Genomic DNA, 13,074 nt, shown 5'->3' with positions numbered 1-13,074 from the left:
ATTGGCCAATCAAATCGGTATATGCAATTTAAACTGCACAGCACGAGATGACCCAATAACCCAAACTCCTACGTCGTTCGGGTTATTGGGTCATTTCCTCGTTCGGGTTATTGGGTCATCTCGTGCTGTGCAGATTAAATGACATATACCGACTTGCTTGGTCAATAACTATAACATAAAATTAGGGAATATGTGAAAGAGACAATAACCCGACCAAAGAGCAGATCACCAAATATAAAATGATATGGAAGTATGAGATGGGTTAAGTTAGAATAAATAAATATTTCAATATCAAAACAACATGATTAAAAAGGATCAAAATTTTATTACACAGAATACAACACATTCATTATAATGTTGACACCGGTCTTTTATTACAACATACAATTTGATGACATGCTACGATTGCCAATATCATTTCAAATCTAATGTATCAACAAATGGCATCAAAAAGCTACACACAGCTGGACACTAGGTCATTTCATTTTTTTTTTAAATAGAGTAATCGGTCAGACTTTTTTTTTTTTTTTCAAAAATGATAAAAGAACGTCTTTAGGGTAGGCACTAAAAATTAAGGTTGATCTGGTTAAAGAAAAAAAGTATAGTTAGGTCTAGATAAACAATGGACTAACAGTTGGAAATCAATTTTGTTATCATTATGTGTTTCACCAGTCGGACCAAAAATTAAGCAATGTATTCTCTCTTGACGAATACATTGATTTAACTTACCAGAAAAAAAATGTCATGTTGAAAATTCTTTGAAAGAAAATGGTCCTGACCAATGAATATTATGCAAGTTTTTTAAATGATTTCGGACAATCATGAATGACAGACAGCAGATGTTTACATGTAACTAAAGTGAATTAAAAAAAAAATGATTAAAAAATGTTGCAAGATTTTTAATGAAGAAAATCGATATCAAAACATATGCTGCATGAATGACAAATTATCTACTTGTCTAAAACATGAAACAGTCAAACCTTTTCTACAAAAAACAGATTATAATAAAAAGCCCCATAAATGACTAAACTGACTTTCAAAATGATTCAGATTATTAAAGCAAAAAGGTTCAAAATTATGAAAATACTAGACTACTTCTTTGGAAAAATGGCCATTTCAAACTCTATATAAAGAAAATTTTGATAAAATATGTAATGGTTTTAAAAAACAATTTAGATAACAATTATTTATTTTTTGACCAGGTACATATAATGGAAAAAATATATAACTGGGAATTATATTATTTACATTTTATCGGTACCAACATTTGTGGATATGGGAAAACTATTTTTGGTGCTGTCTTGACAAATTGTTCTTTTTGTGGAATTCTTAAAATCATGAATTATAAAACAACACAACATGAACATGTTTAAATTTTATCATTTACATGATTTATATAAAATGAATTCCATTAAAATGAATATCTGTTGAAAAATTAAAATCAAATCAAAGTTTGTTTATAAGATCTAGAGTGAAAGAATACATCTTACATCAATGTTTATTTTCTAGCACAATGGTTTAATGGAAATATGCAATAAAAATAAAACCAGAGCAGACAAACAAGAAACAAGCTTATCCAACTTGTCAGGATTAATTCTAAAATGAATGATGGCAACTGAGAATATTCTTGAAGGTAAAGTACAGAATCTTAAAATTCCGTAAAAAATATTTTATACTTACAAATGTAATTAAAGCCAAATTGTATTTGGGAAATCATCATTGTCCTCACCCCCTTGTCCTTATCCATCCAAAACAAAAATTTACATTGCCAATGATTTAACCCCAACCCCCTTGCTAACATGTCTGCTCCTACAAAGCCATTATTTATACATGATAATGAAACACAAAGCTATGAAATGTTGTTATTTGTCATTTGGTTTATGACCTTGACCTAGAGCGAGACCTACTCTTGCTACGACTTCTGGAACTGTCAGATCGACTCCTTGATCGAGATCTGCTCCTACTTCTAGATCTGGACCTGTTGAAAAAAAAGAAATATGTATATTAATTTTTTGTTAACGTCTGAATTTCTTCCTGTGGAATTTAAATAAAATAAAATCAGATTAGTGAGGAGAAAAATCTTGAATCTATAACAATTGTTTTTTTTTTTTATTTCTGTTAAGTGGTGTGGATTAAACCATTCTTCAATTGAGTTTAAAAAATAATAAAATGAAACAAAAAGAATTAAGTTTTATAACAAGTTATCTGATATACTAAATGTTATATGATACATATATATATATAAATAAATAAATATGATAAACAATTTAGTGTTGAACATAAACATTGTTTGGGAATGAACATTAATCTTAATTCATAATTAGGTAGCAGTAACCTTTATGAGCTTTCATTAAACAGTTTGTTCCAATCTTACCTCTTACCCCTAATAAACGCTTGTTCTAAAACTAAATTTGTCGGCCATTATTTCCCTGCCACAATCTACACCGGGTTCCTTAATTTTACAACCTCGACTCTAAAAATCTGGGAACAGCTACTCTTTTACAATTCAAGCTATAACACCTCGACGTTCTCGTGTTACTAGACTGCAAGATTGCCTTGCCTTTCACATGCAGCAGATGCTCGTGTAACTTAACTGCACAATATGCATTCTACTGCAACAGCCTGAGCTTGTAGACTGCACTGTGCATGTTACCCCAGGATTTCATTATCTAGTACAGGAATCTATGATCCTTTTAAACTCATATGATCAGGTCCCTTTCCCTGGGTCCAAAAAGAAAGTAAAACTTTTAGTTGATACGAAGAGATTGGATATTAAATATACACTATAGTTATATATAGAGTTCACTAGCCTTAAATATGTTTAACATATTTGATTGTCCGCTTTTAATTGAACAGCTGTCTATTGTATTTGCAGCTTTATATATATCCATACACGAAAAATGCAAATGAAATAGAATATTTAGTTGTCATATTAATAAATGATAATATAATTTCAATTTCACTATTATGGATTTAAATATATTTTCATGTCAATACCAATTCTCATGGATTTACCCGGTAAGAAAAATAGAATTCCTTGGATAAATATGTATACTTCAAAGAATCATGGTACATATCTATATCGTCTATATACACATGTACTGGCAATAAACAACACGATACAACAAACAAATCTGAATATGTAAAAAATTGAATTGCAATGTCTGCCAAGAACAGCAGTTCCGGTAATATTACAATGTCTTCCTGTGACTGTATCCAATATAAATTAAGTAACTAGTAGAGAAAACTGATAGATGTACAATATCAACAATAACCTGATAACAAAGAAATCATTCTTTTTAGATACATAAATGTTATTGTACATAAAATGAAAAGCAAAACTGAAACATTATACAATACTGTGGATTCATTATTTTTCAAAAGTTTCGATTTTTGTGGATTGAAGAAACTTTGTATTTTTCAAAGATATTTGATTTTGTGGTTTTACGAAGGTTTGCATACAGGTCTAAACAAAATAGTAACTGTAAAATCAATGAAAATTGGCATCCCAGGAATGAATAAACTTTGTATTTTTGAAGATATTTGATTTTGTGGTTTTACTAAGGTTTGCATACAGGTCTTAACAAAATTTTTACTTTGTTGAACATCCTGTAACTGTAAAATCAATGAAATTGGCATCCCACGAATTATTATGAATATGATGAATCCACGGTAATGTTTTTTAAGCTACTTCTACAAAAAAAGAATATATATGTAGCCTGGTATCCATGATCATAATAATAATAATAATAATAAATTCTTTATTTAAAGAGGGTAACTCAATTAGAAATAGTCTAATTTTCATTGAGGCCCTCAAACAAAATACATGCATACAGTTAACATTCATACATTCATACATTAATTTACAATATATATTACTAGTATATACACAATTCAATCATTGAAATATACAAAGGGTAATAAATGACAATATTTGATATAGTTTTGTTAGAGGAAAACAAATTAGTTGACTTGCATATAATTTTCAAGAAAATGATTATAACTATGTTTCTTGAATAATTCCACATTAGGACATTTCTTTATTTCGAGTGGTAAATTATTCCATACTTTGGTTGCAGAATAATGAAAAGATTTTTTATAAAAATTTGTATTTGGTCTTGGAACAAAAAGATCATTATTAGAGACAGATCGTAAGTTGTGGCGTTGCACATCATCAATATTTAGTATTGCTAAGTAATCAGGTGTTAGCCCATTTACAATTTTATACATTAGAATTGATTGTTGGTATTTTATTCTTTTGGTAAAAGATAGCCATTTTAAAGAAGAAAACATGAAATTAGATGGAATAGAAATATCGCATTCCAGTATAATTCTTGCTACTCTTTTTTGAAGTTTTATGATTCTATCTGAATCTTTTTGTAATAAATTTCCCCAAACTGAACTACAATAGTCTATATATGGTAGAATATATGCATTATAAAATAGTTGCCTTGTGTGTATTGGCAAATATACTTTAATTTTATATAAAAGTGATACTTTAGATGAGATAATTTTACATATACGATCAACATGATCTTCCCAGCTTAAATTTTCATCAATGTCTATTCCAAGTAATTTGAAAGAATGGACATTCTCAATACATGTTTCGTTGACGGTAAAACATAATTCTGATAGTTGTTTAAGTTTTTGTTTTGAACCCAATTTCATACACTTAGTTTTTTGTGCATTGATTTTCATACTGTTATTGTTACACCAAGATTGTATAGCATTTAAATCATTTTGCAATATGCTGTTTATTTTTTCAATGTTTTTATCATGAAAATGCAATGTTGAATCATCAGCATATAAATCCATATTGGATTGTTTAACATGAAGTGGTAAATCATTTATATATATTAAAAATAACAGCGGACCTAAAATAGAACCTTGAGGCACTCCATACTTTACAAACGATTTATCAGATTTAATGTTAGCGTATTGGACTTCTTGTTGTCTGTCAGACAAATATGATTTTATCCAATCTATTATATGTTTTCCGATATGATAAAATTTTAACTTTTCTAGAAGTATGGCATGGTTAATAAGGTCAAAAGCCTTACTGAAATCTAAAAACACTGTACCAACTATTTCTCCATTATCTAAATATTTTAACCATTCGTCAATTAGTTTAGTTAGCGCTGTTTGGCAGGAATGACCTTGTCTGAAACCTGACTGGGCGATATGTAACAATTTTTTATTGTTAAGGAATTCATATAACTGTGTACATACATGTCTTTCGAAAATTTTAGATATGGTATTCAAAATAGAAATTGGATGATAATTTGAGGGAATATCTCTTGGTCCTCCTTTATGTATAGCAGTTACTCTTGCAAGTTTTAATTTTTGCGGAAAACGATTTGAAGTTATACTTTTGTTTATTAAAAAAGTTAATGATGGGGATATTATTTCTGCACTTAACTTTAAAAATTTGGGACCTATTCCATCTAAACCTGCGGATTTATTAATATTAAGATGTTTTAGTTGAGAACACACCTCTCCAATGGAAATGAGTTTTAAATGAAAATTTTCAGTTTTCTTTAATTTTTCACTAGTAAAATTTTGTAGCATAGAAAAATCCATATCTGAAGTATTATTTCCAATAAGTTTTTCAGCTACGGATGAAAAATGAACATTAAGAGTATTTACAATATCTTGGTTGTTATAAACCGTTTGATTTTCATACTGCATTTTAGGTGGAAAAATATTATCCTCTTTTGGATTTAACTCTTTAATATGATTCCAAAGTTCTTTACTATTTTTGGAACTAGTTATGGCGTTTTGGTAATATTCCTTTTTTGCATTAAATATTAACGACGTTGTTTTATTACGCCACTTTTTAAAGTTTATCCAATCTTTTTTTGAATGATACATATTCCTATATTGAATGGAGTTTTTAATTTCTTCATTAAACCATTCGGCTTGTTTAAATGTTTTTACTCTTTTAGTTTTCATTGGTGCATGCTTGTTTATAACTTGATTAAAAAGTTCATACCATTTGTCGACAGCAATATCAATATCATCTTCCATTTCAACAATATGAAAAGGGGTTTGATGTAAGTCTGTACAAAAGGCATCTTCGTTAAATTTTTTGAAACACCTATACTTTATTTCGATATGATTTTCTTTTTTTATCTTTATATTGATTTTTCTATTTAAGCATATAGGATAGTGGTCACTTAAAGCATATGAAGGTACATGACAATGGACAATATTTTCAGGATTAGTAGTGTAAATATGATCAATTAGAGTTTCAGATTTGTCACAAATACGTGTTGCAGTGGAAATTTGTTGTTGAAGATTAAAATTGTTTATGAAATTGATCCATTTTTTATTCTCAATTTTAATCAAGTCAATATTAAAGTCCCCCATTAAAATTATCTCTTTGTTTTCTGAAAGAGCTGCATTAAATTCTTCCTCAAAAAGATCTATCCAGGACTGAGGATCATACACTGCCTCTAAAGCAAGGTAAAGTATATATAATAAAGCAGCTCAGTTTAAGGTATTCTTTTTATTATGAAAATAAAATTGTGGCGGAGTTCTTTAGATGAGTTTTTGTGTCTTTGGTGAATGTACATTAAGAAGTTTCATGTCAACAGAAATTATATGACACAGACAGGTTCCAACATGAAACACACTGTCGAAAAAAATAACATAGCTGAAGAAATGGATAAGTTGTGAAAAAATAAGCAAAATAGTTTCTGCGCACCAAAAGGATAACTTGTTAGTGTTACAAACCTAATTTACCATTTGGCATATTTCAATTATTTAGTTTTAAGACTGTGCTTACAAGTTGTTCAATTTCATTCCTGCTTTAATTGTAACAATTTGCATGAATTGAAAATTATACTGAACATGCTGAAAGCATACTATGATATGTCAGATGACTAAATTTTCTCTCTCCATGTTACCATGCATTTATTGTAATCATAACCGTTCATGATCTACTATAAAATTATGAACCAGGATTGCAGGCTACAACAAATTTACAGCTATTACGGATTTCCTATTCTTATCTTGGTACATGTAACTGCAGAATAACTGTTTATTGAGTTTACCTGTTAGATCTCCGCCTACTATCCCTGTCCCTACTGCTACCACCACGGTCACCACCTCCATATCGACCTCCTCCTCCATCTCTGTCTCTGCCTCGATCTCCATCCCTGCCACCACCTCCGCCATAACTTCCACCTCCCCTTCTTCCACCTCTACGGTCATTTGAAGGTCGTCCATATCTTGCCATCTGTACACGGAGTTCCCTGCCATCTAACATTGCTCTGTCCATTGAATCAAGTGCGTCTTCTGCATCCCTTTTGTCATAGTACCTGAGAAATATAAAATTTAATCACACCCGTTTTTATTTGTATTACAAAATGTAACTAGGCTATTAAGTATATTAGTATGTGTTGTTAAGGCCTAAAATAAAATATTGTTTGTTTCCCCAATCCTGACTACCCTACCAAAATGGTCCTACTCGTAAAAATTTTATTGTAAAAACTAAGTTAAATATCATTTTATTCATTTCTGATTTTCTGGCTTGCGGGATCATCCGATAATATTCAAGCTTTCTTTACAGGCTTGGCAGGATCGGGATTGGGTAAACAAATTACGTTTATAATCATATAATGCTACATTGTACTTAACTTTATGATTTTAAATAATATCATGGATATTGTTCCTGTGATTTTGTAATTTCAATTTCAATGAATATACAATAACTTCTTCCAAACTGGGCAATATTTAAGATATAACCTTTATTTACAATGTTTAAACTGATACTATTGCCTTGTTCATGTTCATGGGTTTTTTCGGTACATTAAATTTGGGTCTTCATTGATACCATACTTATTCAAGATGTTCCGTATCGGAGGACATTTCTGGCATTTCCTCTGCACTTCTTGTATTATCAAGATTATTATTACTTCATCCCGATGACAAGAATAACAGTAGAGAGTATAATTAACTGATAGAACAAAACAACAATTTGCTGAAGTCATGTTAACAAAATGTCAAAACAAGCCAAAGACCAAAAAATGACAAAGACAGTTAAGTGCCCTTTATGGAGACTATATTCATAAAAAGGCTTCGGGTTTTTTCAATCAAATAATAGCAAGCTAAACTAACTTAAAAGATTATAATTAGAGATAAATCTTGTCTGTACTAGCCAAATTTCACAAAGTTAAAGTTGTTTATAAAAAAAAAATCATGAACGATGTTTAATTGCGTTTTTGGGGTATTCACTCAGTTAAACCGCATGGTTCTATTGTTACCATAGGAAAACACCTGAGACGTCCCAAAAATATTTAGGTGCTCCTATCATTGGAGGAACATTATACAGTTGTGTGTACACACATGGCGGTACGAAAGGATATCTTTACGTTTCGAAACGAAGTGAAAAATATCGTGCACCATGTGGGCGTTTACATTTGTCACTCTATGCACCATTTCTGGTCAATATGCGCTATAGGCGCACGTCCTTCCAGATCACTGGTTACCTGTTTACGGCCATCTGTAGCATGTTTAGCTAATATCATTTAATGTATAAGTGATTGATGCCACGATAACTATTGACAAGTTACCTGGACAAGTAAAATAAACCAACCTGACAAATGCAAAACCTCTGCTTTTCCTAGTGAAACGATCTCTGGGAATATAAATGTCTCCAACCTCGCCGTACTTCTCAAAGGCGCGTCTAAGATCTTCTGGTGTTGTTCTGAACGTGAGATTGTCAACTTTAAGAGATGACATACGTTCTGTGTTAGGTGGAGGACGAGAGTAACTCATTTTTGTCGCTTGAGTTTCGACTTATGTATGTAAATTATATTAAATTGATACTATTTTGTTTCTTGCATGTTCTTTCTCGTCAAAATTTATCCAGCCTCGTTCTTGAAATTCTTTGTCTGTTCAACGCTTGCATGGAACTCACACAAAATCGGCCCACATTTTCACCAACCATGCTAACTCGCCCCACTCCTTTTATTTTCGTGATCATCATTTAGTTTTGAGAGTTCTCACTGAAAAGTATATATTCAACAAGGCGATAAAAAAATATTCACATGCTTTGTTGACCTACAAGCTAAAGAGTCTTTGACACAGTCATGATGGACTTTTTTTTTAGACAATAGCGGAGTGAACGCTCATGATAATTTATAGCTTGTGCAGCCAGTGTCCGGTGTGAGCCAAGAGGCCGTTCCTTGAACTATAATGATTTACGTTTATAAATTGTTTTTTGAACGGAGAGTTGTCTCATTGGTACTCATACCACATCTTCCTATATCTATCCGTATAATTATGCAGATGACAACAGTTACATTCTTTCATACGCAGTTAAAGATTTAGATCAATTAATTAATACTCTAAGACTAGAAAATGAAAGCCAAATTTTGATAAATTGGTTCTCAATTAATAAGATGAAACCTAATCCAGAAAAATCAGTTTCAATCCGTGAATAGCTGAAGGTAAAAAAACTAAAGACAAAAACTAGCTAAAATTTAAATAAGAAGGTAATGAAATAAAACTTAAACATGGTGTAACGGGAGTCACGGGAAGTTTCAACTGGCTTCGTTTTCTCGTTGCCGTCGACCCAAGTTCTGGGATATTGGACAAACTACGTAAAACTACGTAATTATAAACTAGATGTTTATTTTAAAAGACATACGTTATGGTTGAATACAAGTTACATATTCCCAAGCCAAATTTGCACGTGCCCGACACGGGAGAAAGAGTTACGGAACTATAATTATAAGTAATATCAACATTAACCAATTTCCCCTCATAAATCAGAGGGTTTATTGGAAATTTGCCTTTCAGTAGACTACCTACAAACCCCTCAAAGAGTTGTTGCAAGTTTCTTAACGTGCAAAGAGCGTGGCATTTTCCAGTGTATGTAAAGTGCGGATCCTAAAATATCATTTTCACTGTATATGCCAGAAGTTTTTGATGTAGAATGATAAATAAACAGACGACTTTTTTTTATTTTTGAAGTAAAAAGTATATGTTAAGAAACACATAATATAGTCTGGCTGATTGGTGAAATAATTGTGGGTTTGATGATAAAAGCAAAAAATTTGGCATGGTATTAGGGATGGGTATTCTAAACAATATTAGCTATGGACCCACCTTGAAATTTCAAAATGGCGGCTTTTTTCAAGATGGCTGCCATCGAATATCAAAATTAACACATTTGACTAATATTATGTTACTATATGTTTACTGTGGGTGCAAACTAGTTTAAAAGTAGGAAACATAATTGAAATCATGTACAAATAAGATGTATTCTGTCATTTGAGGTATTGGTAATCTTGTAGCTGTATATATTGAGATATAAACTTATATCGCTATTTTATTAAATTTTCCATTAATCTTGCTGACTAGGAACTAAGGACGAACATGCCTGTTGTCATGAAATTAACAACGTCGTCACAGGTCAGATAGCGATAAACAGATTATCATTGGTCATCTCAACTCGATTGCTTTTCTCACTTTCGCCGTACTGGCTCAAGCGAGAAAATAATTCTCGTTGTGATTATCAACGATAATCTATAAGTAGTGTTAGCAATGTCAAAACAGTGTCAAATTGTAGACCCTGATTTATTATAAACATCTTCTATATCTGCTGGCTTTGATTGTAAATAATGTATTTTGTGCTAAAAACAGACAAAAGAAAATTTACAGCGTACTGCTAATAGCAAACAATCTGACCTAAAAGAAGGAACAGGATACAAAACACTTGAAACGATTTTAGAACGTTGTCAGCTAATTGAATGGTTCCCGATTTAAATAGATAAAAATATTTAACTGACGAAATTAAAATTGTTTGGCTTTAAACTTGCAGCTGCACAATGCAAAGTGGCACAACATATGTAGAAATAAATTTTCAAACAGAATTAAAGATAACTAGAGGCTTTTAAGAGCCTGTATCGCTCACCTGATTCTACTTGGGTTTTTGAAATCATATAAAAAAATATAAAATATGGCTAAAAGTGACAACACAACCTCATTTATAAGGAAAGGAACATGTTTAATTTCATTCAAAAGTCCCCCACTGGTGGCCAATTTGATGACGGATCGGCTACAAAGTAACAACACTTGGTCAGCACCTCATAAGGAACATTCATGCCATGTTTGGTTTTATTCCATTCAGTGGTTCTCTAAAAGAAGTCATTTGTATGCATTTTCCATAGGGTCCTATGTTAAACTAAGTCCCCTGCTGGCGGCCATCTTGGATGATGGATCGGCTACAAAGTAACAACACTTGGTCAGCACCTCATAAGGAACATTCATGCAATGTTTGGTTTTATTCCATTCAGTGGTTCTCTAAAAGAAGTCATTTGTATGCATTTCCCATAGGGTCCTATGTTAAACTAAGTCCCCCGCTGGCGGCAATCTTGGATAATGGATCGGCTACAAAGTAACAACACTTGGTCAGCACCACATTAGGAACATTCATGCCATGTTTGATTTCATTCCATTCAGTGGTTCTCTAAAAAAAGTCATTTGTATGCATTTCTCATAGGGTCCTATGTTAAACTAAGTCCAACGCTGGCGGCCATCTTGGATGATGGATCAGCTACAAAGTAACAACACTTGGTCAGCACCACATAAGGAACATTCATGCCATGTTTGGTTTCATTCCATTCAGTGGTTCACTAGAAGAAGTGATTTGTATGCATTTCCAATAGGGTCCTATGTTAAACTAAGTCCCCCGCTGGGCCCTTCTTGGATAATGGATCAGCTACAAAGTAACAACACTTGGTCAGCACCTCATAAGCAACATTCATGCCATGTTTGGTTTTATTCCATTCAGTGGTTCTCTAAAAGAAGTCATTTGTATGCATTTCCCATAGGGTCCTATGTTAAACTAAGTCCCCCGCTGGCGGCAATCTTGGATAATGGATCGGCTACAAAGTAACAACACTTGGTCAGCACCACATTAGGAACATTCATGCCATGTTTGATTTCATTCCATTCAGTGGTTCTCTAAAAGAAGTCATTTGTATGCATTTCCCATAGGGTCCTATGTTAAACTAAGTCCAACGCTGGCGGCCATCTTGGATGATGGATCAGCTACAAAGTAACAACACTTGGTCAGCACCACATAAGGAACATTCATGCCATGTTTGGTTTCATTCCATTCAGTGGTTCACTAGAAGAAGTGATTTGTATGCATTTCCAATAGGGTCCTATGTTAAACTAAGTCCAACGCTGGGCCCTTCTTGGATAATGGATCAGCTACAAAGTAACAACACTTGGTCAGCACCACATAAGGAACATTCATGCCATGTTTGGTTTCATTCCATTCAGTGGTTCACTAGAAGAAGTGATTTGTATGCATTTCCAATAGGGTCCTATGTTAAACTAAGTCCCCCGCTGGGCCCTTCTTGGATAATGGATCAGCTACAAAGTAAGAACACTTGGTCAGCACTGCATAAGGAACATTCATGCTATGTTTGGTTTCATTCCATTTAGTGGTTCTCTAGAAGAAGTCATTTGTATGCATTTCCCATAGGGTCCTATGTTAAACTAAGTCCCCCGCTGGCGGCCATCTTGGATGATGGATCAGCTACAAAGTAACAACACTTGGTCAGCATCCCATAAGGAACATTCATGCTATGTTTGGTTTTATTCCATTCAGTGGTTCTCTAAAAGAAGTCATTTGTATGCATTTTCCATAGGGTCCTATGTTAAACTAAGTCCCCGGCTGGCATCCATCTTGGATGATGGATCAGCAACAAAGTAACAACACTTGGTCAGCACCTCATAAGGAACATTCATGCCATGTTTGGTTTCATTCCATTCAGTGGTTATAAAAGAAGTCATTTGTATGCATTTCCCATAGGGTCCTATGTTAAACTAAGTCCCCCGCTGGCGGCAATCTTGGATGATGGATCGGCTACAAAGTAACAACACTTGGTCAGCACCCCATAAGGAACATTCATGCTATGTATTTTAACCCATGCTACTGTGATATCGTGACACCAAATCGCCTGCACTACAGCCGTCCCTCTAGACCACACGACTACCTGGGCTCTCAATAAAAGAGCTTTCGCTGGCCGTGTGTTACCTTTCCTCGTCAGT

At 32.8% G+C, this 13,074-nt stretch overlaps 1 protein-coding gene across 2 annotated transcripts; it reads right to left on the bottom strand.

Moving 5' to 3' along the window:
- Nucleotides 1-305: 305 nt before the first annotated feature.
- On the bottom strand, nt 306-8,982 carry LOC139488981 (serine/arginine-rich splicing factor 2-like). Of its 2 annotated transcripts, XR_011656126.1 has the most exons (4): nt 8,600-8,902; nt 7,056-7,322; nt 2,375-2,721; nt 306-1,978 (listed from the first exon to the last, which is right to left on the bottom strand). XR_011656126.1 is itself a non-coding variant. In XM_071274978.1 (3 exons), the coding sequence occupies exons 1-3, from the start codon at nt 8,779-8,781 to the stop codon at nt 1,879-1,881; spliced, it is 549 nt and encodes a 182-aa protein (XP_071131079.1). In that variant the 5' UTR covers nt 8,782-8,982; the 3' UTR covers nt 306-1,878. The 2 variants fall into 2 exon arrangements, 1 of the variants encoding a protein (XP_071131079.1); XM_071274978.1 differs by lacking the exon at nt 2,375-2,721 and having other exon boundaries at nt 8,600-8,982.
- Nucleotides 8,983-13,074: the final 4,092 nt, after the last annotated feature.

This window comes from Mytilus edulis, chromosome 9, assembly GCF_963676685.1.
Source record: "Mytilus edulis chromosome 9, xbMytEdul2.2, whole genome shotgun sequence".
NCBI classification, from domain to species: Eukaryota; Metazoa; Mollusca; class Bivalvia; order Mytilida; family Mytilidae; genus Mytilus; species Mytilus edulis.
This window is presented reverse-complemented; position numbering and strand designations above follow the sequence as displayed.